The sequence below is a fragment of the Caloenas nicobarica genome, chromosome 1, assembly GCF_036013445.1.
Source record: "Caloenas nicobarica isolate bCalNic1 chromosome 1, bCalNic1.hap1, whole genome shotgun sequence".
Lineage (NCBI taxonomy): Eukaryota > Metazoa > Chordata > Aves > Columbiformes > Columbidae > Caloenas > Caloenas nicobarica.
Genome location: NC_088245.1, coordinates 44,843,438 through 44,866,844, shown reverse-complemented (window position 1 = coordinate 44,866,844; position 23,407 = coordinate 44,843,438). Strand labels below are relative to the sequence as shown.

General features: G+C 37.1%; 1 protein-coding gene across 9 annotated transcripts in view; it reads right to left on the bottom strand.

The window, feature by feature from the left end:
* Positions 1 to 23,407, bottom strand: part of ANKS1B (ankyrin repeat and sterile alpha motif domain containing 1B) — a 434,418-nt gene that overhangs the window by 143,299 nt on the left and 267,712 nt on the right. For all 9 annotated transcript variants that reach the window (XM_065627452.1, XM_065627461.1, XM_065627472.1 and 6 more), the window contains one exon: positions 16,977 to 17,129. In XM_065627452.1, coding sequence (XP_065483524.1) covers positions 16,977 to 17,129 — 153 coding nt within the window. The remainder of the gene's footprint in view (positions 1 to 16,976; positions 17,130 to 23,407) is intronic.

The window sequence follows — 23,407 nt, the reverse complement described above, 5'->3', positions numbered from 1 at the left end:
CTGGATAGAATACAGGAATTTAAAGACAGAATCTGATAATCTGTTTTACAGGGGATTATTCTAGACATTTTCACAAAAAAGGCATGTCATAAAAATGAGATTATTTACTTTGGCTACTCTTTCAGTACATAACTAAGAGTGTGGGTTTAAAAAGATATGGTAAAAATTGTTCTGTTTTGTGCTACAAATGCTTTAGAAATAAATGAGGCATATAGTTGCAGGACTGAAAAAAACCCCATATGTACGATAGATGATGTTCCTAAGGAGTAGGCAGTCTGGTACATGTAGTCGTTGTTAATGACAAAATGTGTTGGTATATGATGATGTGCTACATGAAGTTTCTCAGAACATACCAAGACTTTTCAGTATATTTCCACGATTGAGAAATGGGTTTCTAGGGGCAACAGGTTTCATCTCAAAAGTTTCGATACTAGGACTATTTTTTTCTTTTTCTTCATAGTATAGCTTTTAATTTTTCCCGGATCTCACGTTTTTAGTCAATAATTTCTATTGCATTTTATTGTGTACCAAACCATGTTTGGATTTAGAGTAATAATGATCTTAGAGAATGTAAAATATCCACAATAGAGACCTCAATAGTCACATGAGGTTCTCTTCAGGTTAGCAGTGAGAAACAGGCATATCTAAGGCGTGACTCATCTGATGGAATTTAAGCATTTGCTTTAGGACAGGATGAATCATGTTGAAGAAATCACTGTGTATCTTCAATGATTATGGCAAGAATCTAGACATGTATCTCCTATGACTATGTCCGAGTTGTAAATATGAATTTCACTGATAAAACCAGCAACTGAAATTTTATCCCTTCTTCGGTCTCTCTTTTGCTAAAGTAGGATATGATCTGGCATGTTCAAAACAGGTCAAAGAGAACACTAATGAGTTCTTTCCAATTGTCTGAAGTTCCAAGTGATTACCTAGCTACATGAAATGTATTTTCAATATGATACTTTTGTATAAGTTATATTTTTAAGGTAATTTTAAAATTTTGTACATTTTAAAATTTTTGAATTATGAATAAATAAATTTTCAAAAGAAAGTTGAATTTTCTGTTCAAAACTGCGATATGGTTATGAAAAGTAGTCTCTTAAGCCAATTAGTTCCTTTGCTTTAGCAGAAATAAAATAATCTGGAAAGTTTTCATTATATCCATGATAGAGTACTGTAGCACTGATTATCACAAGGAACGTAAAAATTAACGAATGTATCTGAAAAGCATAGGCTTTTCCAATAATGCAATGTCTTGCTACACTTCCACCCACTTAATGACTGGAATATGTAAAAAGACTAATTAATATAATGTGCAGATGAGGACACAGTTATGAATTGTGCCCAACATTACCCTTTTTTTTGGCATAACTTAGCAACGATGTGCCTTAAAACCCTTTTTGGAAACTTGAAGTCTTTTGGGAATGGCTGGTTAGATGGTGCACTCTAAAATGCTGAACAATGTAACTGAGGTTCTTTCTGCTTATCCATGAGGAGAGACTGACTGGGTCAAAACATGGTGAGATGTCATTGGTCTTCTTTTTATTGCTCTTGCTGTAACACCATATGAAGGCTGGCAAAGAAAAAGTCTTAAAAAATATAAGCCAGAGGAGGGAGGACATCAGCAAGTTAAACATAACACAAGAAGCAGATTGGATCAGTATATATTAAATTACATTACCCTATTTGATGACCGTGTAATGCTTCTTTTTTTTACATTACTATGTTTTTATGTTACTTATCACCTATACACCTCGAGGTACCTTTCTGCAACAGTCACCTCAGGTCATACATTTAAAAGTTCTCAACAGGCTCATGGCAAATAATGCACTGAATAAACATGCTAGGTTACTAAAATATCAATAAATTTCATGAGGAGACACAGAAGACCTCCCAAACTTTGCACACTCATATGCGCATGCGTACACACACACACACGCACACAAGGACGTATGTACTGCCAAGCCCAGTTTTCAGCAGCTTTCAAGACTTCTTTGGTGAAAACACTGAAGATTGAAAACCTCCACATATGTCCCAGAACTTACATTGTACTGACCAGTGTTCTTTATGCACCATCACAACTTACTTGTAGCACGTCAGCTAAACAGGAGCAGGAACTCAGAGGGGAAACTCACAGTGAGAGCAAACAGAGCTCTGAAATATTTTCATGGAACTGCCCTTGAGACAAAAAGGATGAAGGAGAAAACAAACTGAACAAAAAGAATTGATTCCACATGGTATTTGTCAAAGCCAAGGGTCAGCTAGCTTCTGAAATAGATAAAGCATGTCAAATTATTATTATTATTTTACTAGTTGCATGTAAAATTGACCGTGGGTATTATCAATAATACTCATCTCTTTTACAATTCGGTAAAATGATTTGTTATAGAGAGATATCACCTTTAAGACATCATCCTACTATCACATTAACAGATAACTGAGGAAGGTATTAGGTTTTTTTAAAAATTATTATTATTATTTTTAAATAATTTTGCCACCTTCAACATGTCGGGACATGACAAAGACTGAATCTGAGTAGAAGATTTGAGATATTCAGAATTATGTCTGTTGTGATTCTGATGACAGATTTCTGCAGTATAAGTAAACACATTTCTGGCTCTCTTATTCATTTAAACTTACCTTGACATTTTCCCATCAGAAGATTTATATTTCAGACCCTCTGAGTACATTTACTGTCTTGATAATTGCTACATGCACAGTCAAACCACATAAGTGAGTTTCAGGATTGAATAAAATTCTTCGCTGCCCTATTAATGGGTCTGTCTTGAATTATAAGCAATATCTTCTTTGATTCTCAGAAGCAAAGTACAGCAGCTCATTGCATATTCTACACAGAAAAAATACTTATGAGAAGAAAAACAAATGGAATGCTAAAATGCCATTTCTTATGGAAATATAGCAAATTGCCAGCAATAAACACAAAATCTCAGCCATTTTGCTTAACAGCACCTCCTGCAAAACAGTGAGCAAGTTTTATCCTTGACACATTGGAATAATCTGTGTTAAATCCCTGGGGAAATGCAGAGAAGATAGCAGCCAGTTTGCTTGTCTTCCTTATCTGAATTCCAGAGACCATTTGAAATCTTATGGTGAAAAGCTGAAGTACATTATACCAAAATCCCCAGGAAAATATCCCCAGGTTGCCCAGAACCTTAGCTTAAATAAAACATCTTCAAAGAATCGTTTTTAAACTCTTTCTCACATCAAGGTATTCTAGACACAAATCTTCTTACCTGAAACACTATCCATGGTTTTATTTCCTCTATAATATATGTGTTCATCTTTCACATTTTTTGTAAATAATCATTTTGATATCCTGTAATCGTTTATTAATAACAATAGTAAAAATACTGAAAGAAACTATAATTTTAGATAATATATTAGAGTTTTCTAGGAGCACTCTAGCAATCCTTGAAGATGGTTTCCTTCCACAAAGAGCCAGCAAGCTAATTTGAAGACTAAAGGAAAACAGAGAAAACCTAAGTGGAAGATAATGTTGAATATTTGAAACTCTCTATATAGCTGTGTAGTAATTTGTTTACATTTTAGGCAGACATAAAGTAAGGACTTTAATGTAATCTTTTTCTGGTTTATATGTTACTTATATATGCTATGTTACTTCATTATGTATTTCTAGTCTTTTTTTGCTAAGCCCATTAGCATTTAATGGCAGTTGTTTCCCACTCTTGACATCTCATTCTTGCATATAACTCCCTCATTTACTACTAACTCTCCTCACTTCTCAGTTTCCTCTTTCCCACGCTTTAGTTCCAGTGAATTTCCAAAGCCAACCACTCCATATGCTTAGAGGCATATTAAACTTCTGTCATTTTTTTTTTTCTCACATTAAGTCATATGTTATGCTTCTGCTTCCCAGGGAGCCACAAATTAACAAAAAAAATGTGCACAGATCAGAGCAGATAACCCAAGATAATGAACGTTTTTGGTGGATGTCATGTACTAGTGCTACTGTAGATTTTGCTATTAAAAGCAGGTAAGAAGAATTATTTCTGCTTGCAAATTGTTGCTCAGCTTCAACAAAAGAAGCAGCATAGATGTATCACTACTCTTTAATAATGTAAATTTATGAACTAGCCCAGTGTTTTGTCATCCATCCTCCTCAGCTATGGCTTTGATACTTATCTGTTGCTTATATAAATCTTACATAAATTTAACTCATAAGACAGGAAGCACAAACTACCTTGTATTTGGTTGCATTCACTGAAAACACAGCAGAACTGTGTTGCATGTGGGAACAGAAACATTTAAAATACTAACCTCTGCATAATTCTTGTTCTTTTGCTTTATGAGTGCACATGAGTGCATACGCATTTCTTTGTGGTTTACTGGAGGGTAAGTATTTTAAAGGAAGATATTATGACTGTTTTCCATCTTCAAGGACATCACATATGTGGAAGAGGGGATGATGAGAAAACCTTTTGATGATAGAGACTGCCAGTAGCAGCTCATCTGCAACTACCCAATATTATTATTATTGAATTTGTTGCTTTAAGTGGCAGCATGGAGTCTACATCCTGAGAAAACCAGGATGGCCAGGAGCTTGGGCTGACTCCTCCAGAATGATAAAAAATGATATTTGGTAAACTGATGTGTGTCCTTTCCTGATGAGTGTGTTCATGTAACCTGACAGGCTCAGATAGGTTCTGATCCAGCTTTCAATACCTGAACAAAAGTATAAGTAAGGTCTAACTATATTTTTTCCGGTAGCTTCTGTCATGACTGCATCTGAATCAGGTGCTTAATTAACCGATGAAAAAACACAGATAAAACATTGTAAGAGGTTTTGAAACCGACTCTCTGTTTTGAACCTCATAAAACTAGAAAGATCTCTCATTTTCTATGAACAGCATAAGAGATTTGCAAGAGCTATATTGTAATTCATTATCTGAATACCATTTTGAATATCATTGCACACAGAAACATGTTTAACTGCATTTTCTCAAATTCTTTTTCAAATTACTGCATTGGATTCAAAACCGTACAACATACTACTTTTGGATGATGGATACTGCATTTTTAAGATCTCTCCATGATAGGAAGAACATTCTTTAAAAATAAGCAATAAATAAGAAAAAGTACAAACAGAGGTAGGAAGAAAAGTCAGGAGTTAAATGTACATAACCTTGCAATGACTCAATGATTATGACAGGGATCACAAATACCAACCAATAACTATTTCAAAGGTGTGAAGATTGGGGCTGCCATGTGTTATTTACATCTGTAGAAAACTGATAACTGGAGATAATGGTATGTAATTTTGAAACGATACAGACTGAATATGAAAGGTTTCTCAGCACCACTGGCTATCAGAATTTTCAATTGCCCTTTACAGAAAGTGACTGAGACCTTATTCCTTTGAAAGTTAAAACAATGAAGGACAAAATCCTTGGAGATGTCTTTAAGGACTCCAAGCCCTGTTGGCTGTAGGCTGCAACAGAACCTTTTATAGCTAAGTGAATACTTCGCTTCTCATCTCTATTGTGTTGAAAAATTCTGACCTTACTTCTATTAATAATCTTGGTATAATACTTTTCACCTTTTTTTTTTTTTTTAAATCTGGGTCTATGTCTGTATGATACAAATGCAGCGGACTGCAGGGATATCCAGGCTAACTCTGAACAATGGGAGAAGGGAGAATCAGGCAGAAGACCCAGGATAACACTGCTGTCCTATTTCTGGCACATTAATCACTCTGATAGGTCTATATGGCACAGCACTGCATTTGCTCTGACACCTGAGAATGTTAACAAAATCTGCTGTACAGGGAAAATGTCTCTAAAATGTTCCTGATCTTCAATATTCTTATAGCTAAAATGCCTGCCATTCAGTCCTCTTTCACTGTTGAAACCAGTCATGAACAGAAATGATGCTAGTCAAGATCTTGGGAATGTTTATTGGAAATATCTACTCCTCACAATATCCTATAAAGCAACAAAGAAGCAGGAAAAAAAATTTAAAATATTTTAAAGAGGCATGATTTCTCCTTTGCACACTGCTGAGCAGGAGAGTTAGGTGAAAAACACAGTATTCTTTTAAAAGCATCAAAACAGTACTGCAGTTCTTGAAAACATTATGTAACAAATTCTGCAGCTCTATTTCTTTGCAAACAGGGGATACTTCTTTATGACTTTTATCACTACAAATTTTCTTCAAAGTAAAGGCAGAAGTATTGCTTTACAACATAAACATCACTATGTTCATTTGCTTTTATCTACCATGAATGTCAAGTATTTTACATTGACCTTCAGTCAACACAATCTGTTTTAAAATGCTGTAAGCTAGAACTATAAGAGGTAGGGTTTGGGGACAGCAAATGCAGACATCCAAAACAATCAATTTATTCCAGGAAAACTAGCACAAATATTGCCTCGAAAAGAAAACTGAAATACTCATAATGAAATTATTTTAGAGGAACCACCTTTACTAGAATCTACAATCATTATTGTAGTGAAGGATGCTATCCTAAGACTGCATGTTTAGGAGGCCATATTCAAAATAGGATGTGTCTAAAATTTCTAAATTAATATCAGATTAAAGGATCTGAAAAAGGACATTTTTAAAAATAGAAATCCAATTTTCTTGCAGGCTCACCAACACTGAAACAGTTAAGCTGGTAAACTATAAAACTCTTTATCCAGGGCTCTTCTAAGCTACTGAAGGCAGAACAAGTTGTTGCCTAGGACAACATAATATTTAGTTACTCTTTATTTTATCTGTTTTTGTAGAGAACTTGTGGGCTGGGAAGAGGGGTTATTTTCTAGCATTGTTAAAGAGATTAAGAAAACTTGGGTTGGGCTGGTTCTGCTGTACTGCCTGGAAAGGAGGTCACATTCTGAGGCTTGAAATATGAACCTTCTTATAGAACACCAAGGTTTTAGACAGAAAATCAGATGATAAGGTAATTTATTTGCTGCCTGAGTGGAGGGAGATTTTGTTACAATACTTCAGAGACGGTGCCCTGTTTGGCACTAGGCAGAGTAGGTTGCTTTAATAAAAAAATGATCTAGCATTATAAATCAATCATTTGTGCTACCTAGTGTGTTACAGGACAAGAAAATGATCTTGCAAGTGGAACACAATAGGTGCTAAAATTGCTCAGCTTTGATTATCAGTGCTAAAAATTGCTGCCAATCACTACCTGATTATAATTTGTTTTGAAGAGAGCGTGGGGCAGAGAGAAAGAAAAAAGATAAAAAGAGAGAGGGAAAAAAGCTCTAGTTTTAAGAATTCTAATATAAGAGCAAAGATGTAAAAGTGATTGTTAAAACCTTATATCATTTTTGATATGACTAAAATCTTTACATTTAAAGATAAGTGCAGGAAAAGGGAAACATTAAAAGAAATCTGCAAAATTCAATGGCTAGATTTACTGATCAAACATGGTTACTTTACTATCACTTTTTAATCCGAAAACAATATTTTTTTTATTATTGCCATAATATAAGGAAATAAAAATATAGAATTAGGGAAAGTATTTCAAAGTACTTACATAATCTCTTCTATTTAAATAATCTCTAGTGCAAAATGGCACCAGATGGATTACAATAGAATCATTATACTACCAAAAAATAAATGCTGTGAAAATGTCTAGGGTGCAAATGCTTTCTCTTTCTTTCTTTACCATGTTGTATTGTAAACTGAATAAAGCACTGTATTTGAACTAAAAGGAGTGTTTTTCCTCCCACTTCTGAGTCTGAGCACTGCCACGATCCAAGGTGGGAGTAGGAAGAGGTAAATAGTAAATGGTTTGCAGAAATTGCCATGATTTATGTCATCTCCTCATCTTTTGCAAGTAACAGTATAGAGGAAAGAGGATGATGTATTTAAAAAGTATTTTGCATTACCACGAGGAACTGATGGAAGTTTGCACATCAAATCACTCAAAGGCTACAAGATCACTACCTATGCAAAATATTACATGCAGAAACTGTACCTGAGAGTTAAACATGTTATGAAGTTACAATACTGGAAACGGATTTGTTGAGGCTAAAGAGCTTCCAGTGAGATTTCTAGAAACATCCACTGCAATACTCAACATAACAACAGTTTCTAAATGATCAGTAACATCCACAATCATTTAGGTACTGAGTGACTGATGGGGATGCTACCAGCATTCAAAGAAGAAAGAATCTGACAGCAGAAAGAACCATTTCAAATGCAAGATCCAATGGAGCAAATTTACTATATGATTGCAATTGGTAAGTATTTCCTTTGTGCAAAAGAAACAGAGATGTGCATTATTAAAACCCTCTGAGGGTGCCCTGGATGACCAAAATCTAAACACCTACTGAATATGGAAAAAGATTTGCTGTATATATAGGATCTCACAACTTTTTTTTTGCACATACAATGAACCTACTGACCCCATTTCAAAGGGAAACAGAGTAATTTATAGAGTTATCTTTTGTATTTACAACTGTAGCAGCTAACACATATTAATGTAGTCTCATTTGCAGCATTGTTCTACTAACGTACGAGAAATTAAGCAAATCCATATACATATCTTACTTCATGGGGAAATAACACATCATGATGAAAGCTACTCAGTTTCAGAGTCATCTTTGCAGTATTTGATTTGAAACATATAAGCAACTATCCTGTTATCAAAAACCTGTTTAATACTTGGTCCTATTATTTATGTTAATTAGGATAGTTTTGCAAATAGATAAGGCAGAGAATTTGAATAGATATTGAAAGTTTTCTTCATATTTCCTCGGACCAATCAAGATTGTGCATTAAGAATTTCAAAATTGCAGTTACTTAACATAAAAAACACCACAAAGGTAGCAGAAAATATTTTCTTAAATGTCTTAATGTATCTTATATATAGACTACTATTTTACTAATGAGCAAGAAGATCTAAAGTTCAGCCTGGCTGGCAGAAAACTTTAAAGATTTCCATAAAACTTCTAAAGCCTAGAAATATCTGTTCCTCAGTACAACATGCACATTTGTTTTTGCAGGGTGTCAGAATGATTCTGAAACATTCTATGCTACAGATAAACTTTGAAACACAACACTTATGGTTTTGCATCAGTACCTCAACATGGTTGTCTCTAGAGAAGTGGCATTTGTTTTTGAAGTGAGGTAGCCCATCATTTAGCTTGCTGGAGAATTCTTTACTTTCAATTATATACATTTTTATATAAATACATACATATACACCTATGTGCATGTACACATGTTTATATATGTAGCTATTTTAAAAGTATTGGTTCACATAATTCAACTTCAAGTACTTTCTTAATCAAATACACTAGTAATATGCTCCTGAATATTTGGAAAGAGTGAACGAAGAAAAAGTCATACAGAGATAAACTCAGCAAGTATAAAAGTTATTTTTAATAACAAAATACCTAACAAGTTGGGATCCCACAGCTAATTGCTAATGCAGACTTTCAGTCTTGAAAGCTCTTCTGATTATCAAAATTGTTGGAGCCATTTAGAAAGCAACTAGGGGAAGAGCTATGGGCATCTTTTTCAGTCAGCAGTGTCTCTGGGAGATCAGAAAACACTGTGGCTCCAAGCACTCTTAATTCTTTTCAGCGATCTGAAATCTAGCACAGGGATCTGAGGTAGAGAAGAAAAGGAACAGAAATTGTAGATCCACAGTTGCAATGTCTGAGAATATGCTATTGAGATGTAATGTTTCATTCCTCTTCAAAAACTGCCTCTGCAGAGTTGCACACTTGGGAAATTAAGTAATAACATGAGAAGAAGAGTTCCGGAGTAATTTTTCAAGCAGAATCTGAAGGACAGCCTTCCTAAGAAAAAGGTATATTTTCATGCTACAGAGCATGGGAAATTAAGCTGTCAAGTGAGGACTGTATAAAATCCATCCATTTGGTGTGTATTACCCAGTCAAGCTGTGGAGCTGCTATCTGCTTTGCTGAAGTAGATGGGGAGGCTGCTAAGTGAGATACTAACCTGGTCAAGGAATTTGAATACACTATGTGGTCCATTTTTAAGCTCTTTAAGCACAGGCTATAAGTTGTACTGAGATTGTAGGTGCATTAGTTGGCTAAGGCCTCATGAGAGCTTTGAGAACTAAGTTCAGTACAGTGGTTGCTATTACGTAGAGCTATAGGCTCAAGCTTAATATGTATAAAGCAGTTCTGACTTCAAAATTAGACAAGTATAGCTGGCACTCTGTATATTGGAGCTGTACAGAGGACTAGAAACATACAGAGCAAGGGTTTCTGGAAGTATGGAATGGCTAAATGGACTAAGACTCTTCAGTTTGAAAATGAGATAATGGAAAGGAGAAATGATAGAAGTGTGCAAAATGAACCATAGCACAGAAAAGATAAATAGAAAAGGAACTCAAGGATGAACTTGCTCAATTGCTAGCAATGATGTGTAACTTTTCCCTTAAAACCTTTTTTTTTTTTTTTTTTCTGAGGACTGGAGTGAAACAAAATCGATTACAATTTTTTAATTCATGGAAGATTCATGGAAATAGCAGCCTCTAAGCCTGTCTCAGGTAAATTATTCAATAATTCATACTAGTAGTGGACACACAGATAACTACAACAAGGATGAGTTGAAGTGACTACATGTAAAGGCACCTCATATCTCAAAACCCTTTTGGAGTTCTTTGAAACAGTCAAAAAGTATGTTGATGTGGTTTATGATCTACTTGATCCGTTTGCTTGTCTGGATTTCTAAAGTCTTTTTATGAAGCCACTTTTAAAGGGCTTTTTAGAAAAAAAAATCCAAGTTATGGAATTAAGACATAAGAAGAGGTTAAACCAGGAAACTGTAGAGGAGAATCCAGTTTTCATAGTGGAAGGAGGTTCTTATTGAATTTCTGGAGAGATCTGTGACTAGACTTCTGCTGTTCAATATATTTATAACTTCTACAGGAAAGAGGACTAGCAGTAAGATCACAAAACTTGATGATGATAATAAGTCATTCAAGGTAAGAAAGACAAGGACCAGTTGGGAAGAACTTCCCCAATTCCAGAAGTCCAAATTATTAATGACTAGAAGAATACTATGCAGATAGTTCATAATATGCTATGCAGATAGTTCACAATATGCTTGTCCTATTCACGTAGCCTTCCCTGGTCATCTGTTCAAGGCCATTTTTATAGGCAGCACAGTGTGTTAGGTAAACCCTGTAATCTGTTTCAGTATGGTCATTTTCATGCTCTTTCATTACTATAGTACAAAACCTAGCGGGGTGCGGTGAAATGATCATGTAGCAGCCTTTAATATAATTAAAGAATCACCTTTTCACACAGTATATAATTAAATTAAATTGTGGAACTTGATGTTGTGGAGGGTCCAAAGTATTTATTTATAAACTAATGGAAGGCAGTCCATTGGCAGCTATTTTCTCTCTCTAGTATCTTTGATCTGATCCTGAACAGCAATCATTATACCCTAATATAAACCAGGAATGCAATTCGTGAGAGACAGCATCAAGAACACTTCCCCAAAAGTTCAAAATCTGGACAGTAATTGAGTTTAAGAAACCATTGGTAAACATTAATTTTACAGGAGACGAAGACTGAATCACCCATGTGAAAGATGGATGTACACAAATAGAAGCAGCTCGCAGTGCAGGATGAACTAATTGAGAAGAAATTATAAACCAGGCCACTTGCATGTAACCCTCCTCCCAGGAGTTCAGCTATCTGTGATTCAAGGCCTACTTTCAGTACAGCGCAGCTGTGATACCATTCTCAGTTTTCTTCTGAGAAAATTGCTGGGGCGTGAGAAGGAGCTGTGAGGGAGCACACAGGCTGGGGGCATACAACATAAGAAAGGTAAAGTTGCACACGTAAGTAAGATCATTGAGACAGGGGAAACTGGTACCTCAAGGATTCAAGGATAACAACATTCACATAAAAAGGTATAAAATCCCCAGGAAAAAAAGGGGAGATCAGCAGACATCAACTCAGCAACATCACAGATCAGCCTGTTCCAAGGAGCAAGAGAGGCCAGCCCTCCCCTACCTGAGTGATGACTACTTGCCCAGTAGACTTAGTGACTCATTTGGTGGGGGTTGATTTAATGCCTAGTTCATTAGTCTTACAGTGTATTGTGTGTGTTAGACGATAAATATCTTGCTTTGTGCTTTTAAGCTGTTTATATCTTGCCTGAAGAGTCTCTTTGGTAAAAGTTCCCTGAAGAGAGTGACTCCCCGAGGGGGAGGGTTATGTAAGTAATCCAGAATAACAGGCAAGAATAATATGATTAGTCATGTAGAAGAGCATTCGTACTTTAAAGCACAGGTGCATACTTTAGATGGGGTTAGGGGATTTTAGAATACAGTGGACTTTTTTTTTTTTTCCAACAGATTATATATATTTCAGAAAAGTTCACATAGCTACAGCATCAAATAATATCTGAATCTGAGTACAGAATCTGACCTCTCTAATCAGCCAAGAAACCTGGGAGACAAACCCAGAAGTGTTGGGAAAGCCAATGCTGGGAGAAGGCATTCAAAAAATTTACAATCCCAGGATAAGGAAAGTAGAACTTTGCTTCCCAGGAAGCACATACCTGAGAAAATAATGCAGCAAATGGATCTGGGAAAATCCTTGTTCTAAATGACAAATGAATTAGTGAAACAGAATCTAAATTTCCAAATCTGGCTTGTTGAAAAAGGACTGAGAATGCTGGTGGGAGCTCGTAAGAAACACAAATGAATAACTTTTAAAGTGACTGTTCTGATTGAAATGCTTTAAGTAATTGCTGCTTGATTGTGCTTGAGGAAACACATACAGTATATTTATATATATATATATTCAGACTTTAAAGTCTGAAATAAATTAGCACATAAGTTAGAGCAGACTTTGCTGGAATAATTTTCAATAAAGTGCAGGAAGCTGCATATTAAATTTGTTTCTTAATGCCAATGAAGTAGTTGGAGGACCAGAGAAGCTGAGGGAAGATGGCCTTTACCACCAGTGTCTCAGATCTCCCTCTCTCATATGCTTGGCATTCTGCTTGGAATTTTTTTTTTTTTTTGTAAATGTGCTTGCCTAGATTGTAACTTCAAGGATGGTAAAACAGTGTTGGAAATGGAGTAAGAACTGTCCTTTTTTAGGAAGATTAAGAAGATTCAAAGCTCTGACTATTCCAGTGTCCTACGGGAGTAGGAGGTAACTCAGAAGAGTTAACTTTAATAATAAAATCACAAAATCATAGAGTCATTTTGGTTGGAAAAGACATTTAAGATCATGAAGTCCAATTGTAAACATAACACAGCCTAGTCCCACTAGACCATGTCCCTAAGATCCTCATCTACACATCTTTTAAATACCTCCAGGGACGGTGACTTAACCACTTCCCTGGGCACCTTGTTCCAATGCCTGGCAACCCTTCCCATGAAGAAATTTTTCATAATATCCAATCTGAACCTTCCCTGGTGCAACTTGAGGCCATTTCCTCTTGTCTTATCGCTTGTTATTTGAGAGAAGAGACTAACGCCCTCCATGCTACAATCTCCTTCCAGGTAGTTGTAGAGCGCGATAAGGTCTCCCTTCAGCCTCCTTTTTCTCCAGGCTAAACAGCTCCAGATTCCTCAGCAGCTCCTCATAGGACTTGTGCTCCAGACCCCTCACCAGCTCCATTGCCATACTTTGGACGCACTCCAGTACCTCCACGTTTTTCTCGTAGTGAGCGGCCCAAAACTGAACACCGGATTTGAGGTGGGGCCTCACCAGTGCTGAGTGCAGGTGGACGATCACTTCCCTAGTCCTGCTGGCCACACTATTTCTGATACAAGCCAGGATGCTGTTGGCCTTTTTGGCCACCTGGGCACACTGCTGGCTCATATTCAGCTGGCTGTCAATCAACACCCCCAGGTTCTTTTCTGCCAGGCAGTTTCCAGCCACTCTTCCCCGAGCCTGTAGCGCTGCCTGGGGTTGTTGTGACCCAAGTGCAGGACCTGGCACTTGGCCTTGTTGAACCTCATACAATTGGCCTCAGCCCAGTGATCAAGCCAGTCTAGAGCCCTCTGAAGAGCCTTTCTACCCTCGAGCAGATCAACAGTCGTACTAAAGCTAATCTTAGCATCTCCCTAAGTCAGTAAGGAGAGACAAACTCTCCTAACAAGCAATCCAGATAATTAACCGTAATTTAACCACCCTGAATCATCCTCTGGATTCTTTCACCATCTTTTATAGTTTATAAAGGGAATTTAGGGAGGCTAGCTTCATTCAGCTGCAGGGAGACTTTCAGAATATGCTTTCTTCTTTCTGTCTTTCAAAAGATGAGCTGTTTGCTTTAATAAGTTAATTGAATGGATTTGTGTGATGGTCAGCATCACACATGGAAGTTCAGAGGCATGTGGTAAGTAAAACTCACAACAGTATACTGAGATGCATGATGATAAAGGATGACCTTATTACTAGTTTAGATTTTGGAAAAAACTCCTAAAACTTCATGAACTTCATCCACAGGCATTTGAGTTGCTGACCACAAAAAGTCTAGAAAGAAGACATTAAAGACTTTTCATTTTTTAAGATGCAAAGAGAGGCTTGTGAAAAATTAAATCTTCTCTCCCCGTCCTTTCAGCTGTGCTAGTTTACTTAAGAGAGAATATGATCTCTACCTTCGAATCTATTTCTACCCTTCCAGAAGCCATGGATGATTTTCCAATGGCTTAATGGAAAGAAGCACCAAGTATGAAATAAGGGATTCCTTGCACCAAAGCAGGAAAGGCTTTTATATCAGATTCAGTGGCTGCAACTGTTTAGACTGATTCCTTGCACCAAAACAGGAAAGGCTTTTATGTCAGATTCAGTGGCTGCAACTGTTTAAACTGATGGCTAAAATGAGAAAGCTATCTGCAGACCTTGATACCTTTTTTTTGGTGTATTTGGCATAAGTGTAAATGAAACTTCTTGCTCCATCTACAACTTAAGCACCAAGAACCACTAAAACAAGGGCACTCTGAATTCTTTACAGGATGTTAAGTCTGTTTTTTCTCTTATTTTTCAAGTGGGTGGATTCTGACCTACTCAAGTCAGGAGTCATATTCCAGAGTCACTGGCTTTGACCTTCATGCACTCCTTTATTAAGAATTTTCTGTAATAAGCTCTTGTTTGTCATCATCTGAATGTGAAGTGAGACCTTTGAAATTAATTTCAGACAGCAGGCCTGCTGGTCAGAGATAAGTATCTTATTCCGCCAGACTACAATGCTTCAAACCGATTTCTTGTCCATTTCTGAAATATTACCCTCAATTGAAACAGAAAAATAACAGTAAATAGTTTTATAAGCTACAAACGTTCTCAGTAAACATTGTTTCATTACAGATAGCTACTACTGATTGGTGGGAATTAAATATATACTAAAATGGAAATTCTGCGAATGCAGAACTGTTTTGTTTACTATGCTCTCGAACACCATAATACAATAATATATCACGTGGGAAAAATATTTCTCTCCATAGGTATCTACATCTATACAAACATTTAAACAACATTTTATCAGCTGCTTCTTGCAACTCATGGCAAAAGGGAGTGTTTTCCCAAGAAGTACAGGGTTTAAATGAGAACATGATGTTAAGCTGTAAAGTTAGAGGGGTATATACTGGTCTGGTTGATAGTAATTTTACAGAAATGTATTAACCCTTTTCATCAATTTAAGCAAGCTTGGAATCAAACCACAAGCCTTTAATGAAGTTTTAATGATCCACTTGGGGGAGCTAAAGGGTAATTTGTTCCAAATTGATTATGGCAAAATGTTTGGGATGCAAAATTAAGTTACAGAAGACAATGTGAGCAGAGATTTCCACTTTTTTTCAACTCAGTGCTGGTTGTTAATCTATACTAGCTTCTGGAGCAAAGGGTCAGCAGTTCTTATTAAAATTCTGGCCACATATAGAAAAAAGAATCACAGTTTTAAATAGCTTAGCAGCAGACACCCGTAATAGCATCAATCACATCCTGATTTCAATTATACACCTACAACATACATTGAAAGCAACAGACATAACATGTAGGGCAGAGTTTGGTCCTCACTCTACATTTCTGTGCTAGTTAACATTAACTGTAATGTGACAGCAAGAAAATAAATTCTAACATGCGATGGTTTTGTCTTTCAGTTAATATGAAATACCTATGGTTACTGGTGGGCCTTTGACTGTTCTGGGAGTTAGACACTAATGAGAGGCAGACATGCAGTATCTCCTATATTGGAAGGAAGAGGCTGTGCCTTTTGTCTGTGAAGAGACAGTAAAGTATGACATTGGGCTTTTCATCATGTAGGGATTGCCCTAAAGTTCAGATAAACTGTTGTTTTCAAAAGCCACAGCAGATCTAAAGCTATAATGATCTATCTTTTATAAAAGGAAACAACTCAGTTTCAGAAACATAACTTACATGAAAATTCCATCTGCAAAGCTGTACCGTCAATGTCTTCACTGTATCAATACAAAATGAATCTCATTCCAAATTACTCTGCAGTGCACTCCACATTGAAGTTTATGGTTGCCCATATGTGGCATCTAATTTAACTAACTCATGTAAAACTGATAATGAAATAAAAGATTTTGTTCCTTTAGCATAACCTATTAACTGTATTTAAGGTTTCCTTATTTTGTGTTTAATTTAGTCAGAGCATGTGGAAAAAGTAAACTGTAAGTATAATTACAAGAAGTACTGTTAGGCACTTTAAAAGCACAGCTTCATAGCTATAAACTACCAAAATATATTTCTAAATGTCATTCAGCATCCTGCAGCAGTGACACAATCATGCTGATTGAATACCATGCTAAAGACAATGGCAAAGCACATGGAAGCAAAGGGTACAGTCAATCCAGGTATAGGCATGAAAGGTGTAATCGTTAATAGTACTTGATGACATTATTTGTAGTGAAATTTACTTCTGTGCTTTCACTTTGATATGTAAGGGCAAGGACTATAATGTATTTAGGAGGAACTACTGCTATAAATTGATCAACTTACATTAATTAATTCAATCTCCCAGATTTTTTTCACAAGGTCCATCGATGTATAGCCATTAATTAGAAAGGATTTGGTATAGTCACCCAATTCAATGGAATCCAGCCATTCAGCTACAGAGCTGGGGTTGTAGCCATCGTGACCAATCTGCTTCATCTGAAAAACAAGAATGAGAAAGAATTATTGATAATATTCATTAAACATCTTTCAGAACAGCAGTTATTTATATTATTTTCTTTGGGTCAGAGTTATCATATTCTCTTATCAACATTCTTTTAACGATTAGTACAACATGAAGCAATTTTGTGAGCAAACACACTATTAAAACTTAGTTTACAATGAATCTTTTTCTTATGTCTGCTTGCCTTTTAAACCAGAGTATGCCCAGACTGTAGCACGAGTTCTATTTTTACTAGACATCAGAGAATCCACAAGTGAGGGAAGGCAAAAGAAAGAATGAGAAAGGGATATTATTAATATCCTGATTGCACAAAAATGTCATATTTGGACCTAAAATTTCATAGAAGGGGAAGAAATTAGACTGAGGAATGGATCTTTGGGTATCAAGCTGCAAATGAAACATATTGCCTAGGTTATATTATTCCTAATTTATATCTCCTAGTAGGTTATCTGATATTTTATGATGGTTGACACTGCACCATATTTTTCTCTCCCCAGAGGAGGCTTAAAAAAGTCTGTTTCCTCTACCTGGTCACATTTTATATGAAACTCTTGGGCTGTTAACATATTTTAGATTTGCTTCTGACTGTCAAGTTGCTTGAGATTGGACAATCAAACAAAATGTTATTGGAATGGAATTGACAGAATGATGTACACAGAAGCGCACCACATGCATTCAAATAGCAACACAGGCACAGAAAGAATAATCATATTAGTCTTGTTTTCATAACAAACTAAGAAACACCACTGGCATCTTATTTTTCTGAATTCTGTTAAGCTGCTAAGAAGTAAAGAGCTGCAATTTCTCTTTCACAATTGCCTCTCAGTGACATAAGTGAAGATTTTCAAGCTAGCTGTTAAAAGATAAAAATGTATAAAGCCTCTACCTGTGCAGCTTGTTATGCCATACTGTTTTTATGAATTTTAAATTAATTTGCAATAGTGGAAGAAGTGGCAGAAGTGGAAGTAGAATGAAGTAGAAAAAAAAATGCAATAGCCTCAATTTTCAATACCAGTATATGCATATCATCCTTCTATAGAAATGTAACTACTGCTGACTGGATAACACACCGAACTGGTAAACTGTTAAAAAGATTTAGAAGTTTAGAAACCTTGTGTTTTGCATAGAATCTCCCGACTGTGCAAAAGTGACACTGCGCGTGGTGAAAGCTTGTCTCCCATTCCTGTCTCCTTCTGTACATTCTTTCCTTCTGAGAAACAAGGGAAGTATGACAGAAACATAATGCTTTGAGCTTAAGTTTGAAATGAGTGACAAAGTAATTTAAAGAGGAGAGAATTTAATATCTTAATATCTTGCCCGAACCAATTTATTTCTCACAGTTTATTTGAAACAGAATTTGAATTCAAAGCAGAGAAAAGAAAAGTGCGCATTTCAAGGCCACAGTAGTATTTGCCGATTTGTCTGTTCAAATGCAGAAAGCCACCATGTCATGACCTTGATCTTGGTTTCCTGCAGTATCAGAGAGGAGTGACGCAGGCACACTGCATCTTGGATATGACAGTTTCCTCTTTGGTCTTTTGCTGCAGATGTTGGATATACAATATTAATGGAAATATTTAAATGATATAGTGAAATCAGTATCTTAAATCATAAAAGAGAGACAAGAGAAATAACATAATTAACAATGGGAATTACAGACTTTGAGGTCGCTTCTGTAACAAAGGAATCATATTAAGAAGTGAGAGTTCAGTTTTGTTCTTGAACTTGACATTTTGGAATTTAGTTTCTTCCTAATTTAGAATGAAATTCTTAGATGTCAAAAGCATGGCGAATTCTTCTTTCATTGTCATTCAGACTTACTTCAAATCTTAGATTGACAGTAGTCTGTCCAGCAGGTTGCATAAATGTTGGAGGACCCTGGGAGCTCTGACTCCTGGGAAGATTATTTCAAGACCTGATTTGAAATCAGGTATGCATAAACAACTGACACTTGACAAGAGAGGACCCAATAAATTGAAGAAGAAAAATCTAATACAGAGAAGACATGAAGAAGATGTACAGGGCCCATAGGGAACATGACTCGTAAAAGAGATAAGGTATTTTTGTTTTCTTTCTCTAACAAAGAAAAGCAAAGCAACTTCAAAACAATTTTCAGCATATCCAGATGGGGCACATTATGCAAATTATTTCTTTTTTTTATTGCTATTTGACATTTATGTTTAAAAATTCCAGATTTTAACATGATTTTTTTTTTTGACCTGCTGATTGAGAAATCTCATGCAGTCTGGTTCACAACTCTGGTAACCCGTCAGCCTCTATAAAAAGCAAACACAGCATGGGAAGTTTCTGAATTCTCAATTCCCACTGGAGATTTCCGTCAGAAGGGTTGTTAAAATAGATATCACACAGTGTGTTGCAAAGGGCTGCAGGCAAGCAAACACAGGTGAACAATCCAATAAGCAAAAGGCAGAGAACGACTGGAATGTATGTGACCATTTCACTCTTTGGATTTGGTGCCAATTGACAAAATTGTCATCGGGTCACTGAATAGCCTAATGGAAAACACACTGGCCTTTTGTCGGGCAGCAGAAGGTTCTGCAAGCATTTTCTTTCCCCCTGCCCCAGAAATTCGGCTGCTTGTGTTCAAGGCCACGTTGAGGGTGGTGCAGCTGCACAGCCTGGGGTCAGACCCACGTGAGAAATAACAGTGAGAAGCCTGGTTGGGGCCACCCCACCTTCTGCAGAAGCTGCATGTGAGCTCAGGTCCACATCCCTGGCATTTGCCTGAGCTGTGCCACAGCTACGTCTGTGCCCAGCCATGCACCTTGCTGATCCTCACCCACCGACTCGCCCTCCCGAATAGACCCTGTGCCATCCTTATCCCTGTGGATTTTCCCTGGGACATGGCAGTCTGCAGCCACTGCCACCGTCCCTGCCCCACTCGCTCTGTGCTCCCTGCCGGCCTCACTGTCCCCCCTCAGCTGCCAGCCCACCTGCCCTGGCACAGCAGCCTCTTCCTGCTGCTCCTGTCACAGAAAAGTAATCTCAGAAGTAGAATATTTGCCAGCAGTTTCAGTACAAAAGCAGTATTTTGTTTTGTCATGAACCAAGAACAAATCTCTTATCTAAACCATATTTTCTAAAATGTGTCTAATATTACCAGAGAGATTGGACTAGATGATCTTTTGAGGTCCCTTCCAATCCCTAACATTCTGTGATTCTGTGCAAAATAATAAACTTGCAGTATCCGTCCTCTTATATGGGAAGTTTTGTTCTGTATGTTAATAACATCAGCTGGCTTATTAACTGTCATTCATAGATGGCTGAATGTTTTCTTTTCAAATATTTATTGACAGACGGATTGGTTATCTAGACATGACATTATCATTAATAGTATCCTCTTTTCTTACAAAATGTTACAGACTTTTTAAATCAAAAAAAGCCAAGAGTTTGAAATATCTGTCTGGAAGTGCTGCCCCTTTACTTTATTAGGGCTCTGGATTAGTTGCATCTTATCCCAGCCCTCATTAATAGGTCATGGCTCTTCTATACTGCACCATGATCTTAGACTGCCCTCACAGATCATTTAACCCTGTAGGCTTCCTTGCTGATGATATTTGCTGATTGATTTTGTTTTTAGAAAGAAAAAGCTCCTCCTATCTACTGTCTGTATTTCCATGTGTAACATTTCAATCATTTTGCACCAGCAACAACACATGCACCACTGGTGTCAAACATCTAAGCAGCTATGTGCACACCGTTTGACTCAGAGCAGCATAATATCTCTAAGCTTCAAGTCATGACAGCCTTTCAGAAATTAACTGCTCATAAACAGGGAGAGTTTTGTTCTTCCACAGCCACTGCTACTAGTTCATTTGGTTGTTATCTTTAAAGAACAGATTATTTTAGTGTGTCGACTATGGAAAAGGCTAGGAATGAAGCCCATAGGATTTAGAGAAAAAGAAACTTTGAAGAAAATATTATATAAATATTACATAAATGAAGCATGGAAGAAGACACAAAGCATAGGAGATTTCTCTCCAAGGCCCTATTGATCTATCTCTAGTATCACTTCCTTTGAAATAAATAGAAAGCAGAAGCCAGAAAGAGCTGTTTCTCATAATAAAAAGTAATGTCAAGTATCATCCTAACGGGTTGAGAAATACAAGAAACTGTCTGTACATCAGACCTTTTACAGGTGCATCATTGCTATATCTATATAGTATTTTACCTTAGGATATAAGGTACTTGAGTTTTTGTCCTTGAAAGGTAGCCAGATAAACATGAACAGAGCTTCAAAATAATCATATATGCACCAGAAGCATCAAGGTGAATTCAGTAACATGGTCTATTACCAGTTTTCTCTGATATTCTCAGACAGATGGGGAACTAATGCTATTTTCTCCACATTATCTCCACTATCTGATGGATCTCAGCACTGTGTGTATTAAAATCAAGCTTTCTATCTACTTTATAAGGTGAAAGAGATGACTTGACTTTCACAGCTTTTTAAATGATGGCTATGATTACTGTGAATCTACGCTTGTGCACTTGTGTTGGTTTGCGAGAAATCTTTTTAGCAAGCACAGAATGCTTTCTTTTAAACTTCTGGCCTAGTTGAGAGATTTAAGCAGCACTTTTGGGAACTTGCATGAAATTATCAAGTACCAATCTGATGACTGTATATGGGAGAGGTATATTTTTTTTTTTTTTTTGCCTTTGTGAGTTGTGTGTCATATATTATGTGCTTTATAAATGTGATCAGTTGGGCTCATGTTGTTGGAAGAGGATGTCATTCCTCCTCTGGAGCAGTGAAAGAAAGGCTTGGAGAGTGACACTTCTGAAGACCACAGGGCCTGGCTGGCTCAGGGGCACCACGTGGAGCTGCTGACTGAAGTGTGGTGCAGAAATTGAGAAATTGGGTGGAGAGGCTGCTCTCCCAGGGGCCGGGCACAACTCCCTAAAGATCTGAGTAAACTTTGCCTTGTCTGCTGTTGAGAAAGCCAGTGTGTGAAAACAGGGACCTGCCTGCAAAGACACAGTGGGTGAGGAAGAGCTGTATAGAAACCTTTTGGCTTTTTATTCTGTTTACCTTGTCACATATTTAAAAAGTTAACTATTCAAGCTTGTGTTCTAATACTGTTTGACTTTTCTTTCCGTGAATCAAAAGACTTCCATCTGCCCCAATGATAAATCTAGAATACCATGAACTGAGTTCAGAGTTTCCTAGCTAAGACTGCCAGCATTGCAATAGGCCCCCTTTCTGTGATTTTGCAGTTGGAATCTGTCTTCTGAATTTAAAGGAAAGTAGATGCACACACACTTTCTTTTTTTTTTTTTTCCCTGGGAAAATTTAAACAGATCCACATCCTGAAGACTGAAAAGACCTCCTAGTTATTCATCAGACATGATGTCTGGGAAAAGGGAAGAAAAGGTTTCACTCAGTATTACTGAGGATGAGGTATGCAACAGTTCAGGATGCTTCAGTTGCATATAATGCTATCTGAAGAATAGCTAAATCTGGAATTTGTGGACTAGGTGGAAGCTATGGCCTTTGATCTCAAGAGTTCCTGTAATTTCTACAAGCAGTCCTGTGGATATTTGTTGGCACCTCAGTGCACAGAACTAGAGCTTTACAGGCATGCTTTCATGCAACCACCTTGGTGCCTCTCTGGAGACCTTTGGACCTCTGCATGTGAGACAGCTACAGAGGACTTGGCCATGGCATCCTGTGCAGACAGAGGTCATTTCTGAGACTGAAGAGGTAAAGCTTGGGGCCCTCTGGGGAACAATGCCTTGAATATAATGCACTAACAGCCCATCATAAGACTGAAAGGGGAGAGTCATTCTCTGAATGGTGTGTTTCAACCAAAGGCATAGGCTCAGGGAAGATGAATCATTTCTCTTGCTAGATGAAAAGTGGGAGGGGATGGGACAAAAGCTGTTATCTCACTGGAGGAGGAGGAGGAGGACATAAAGAAGGGTTTCGTGGTGAGAGGGATCATAGAAAAGTACCCTCTGACCTAGTCAGCCCTGAATCTTTAACTGCCTTCAAGTCTTACTCTTCTTCTCTCCCCAAGTCATGGCATCACTTACATAGGTCTTGCTAGCCTTTCACGCCTCCCACCTCACCAACCATCTTCCAGCAGCTCCAACTGGAATTTTTCGATGGTGAAATGATCTGCACAGTTTCCAGATGGCACTGGAGACAGAAGTTAACAGCCACACACCAATAGGCAGAATACTCATGTCTATCAACCCAGTGCCATTGAGGAGTGAATAGGTGAAGCAA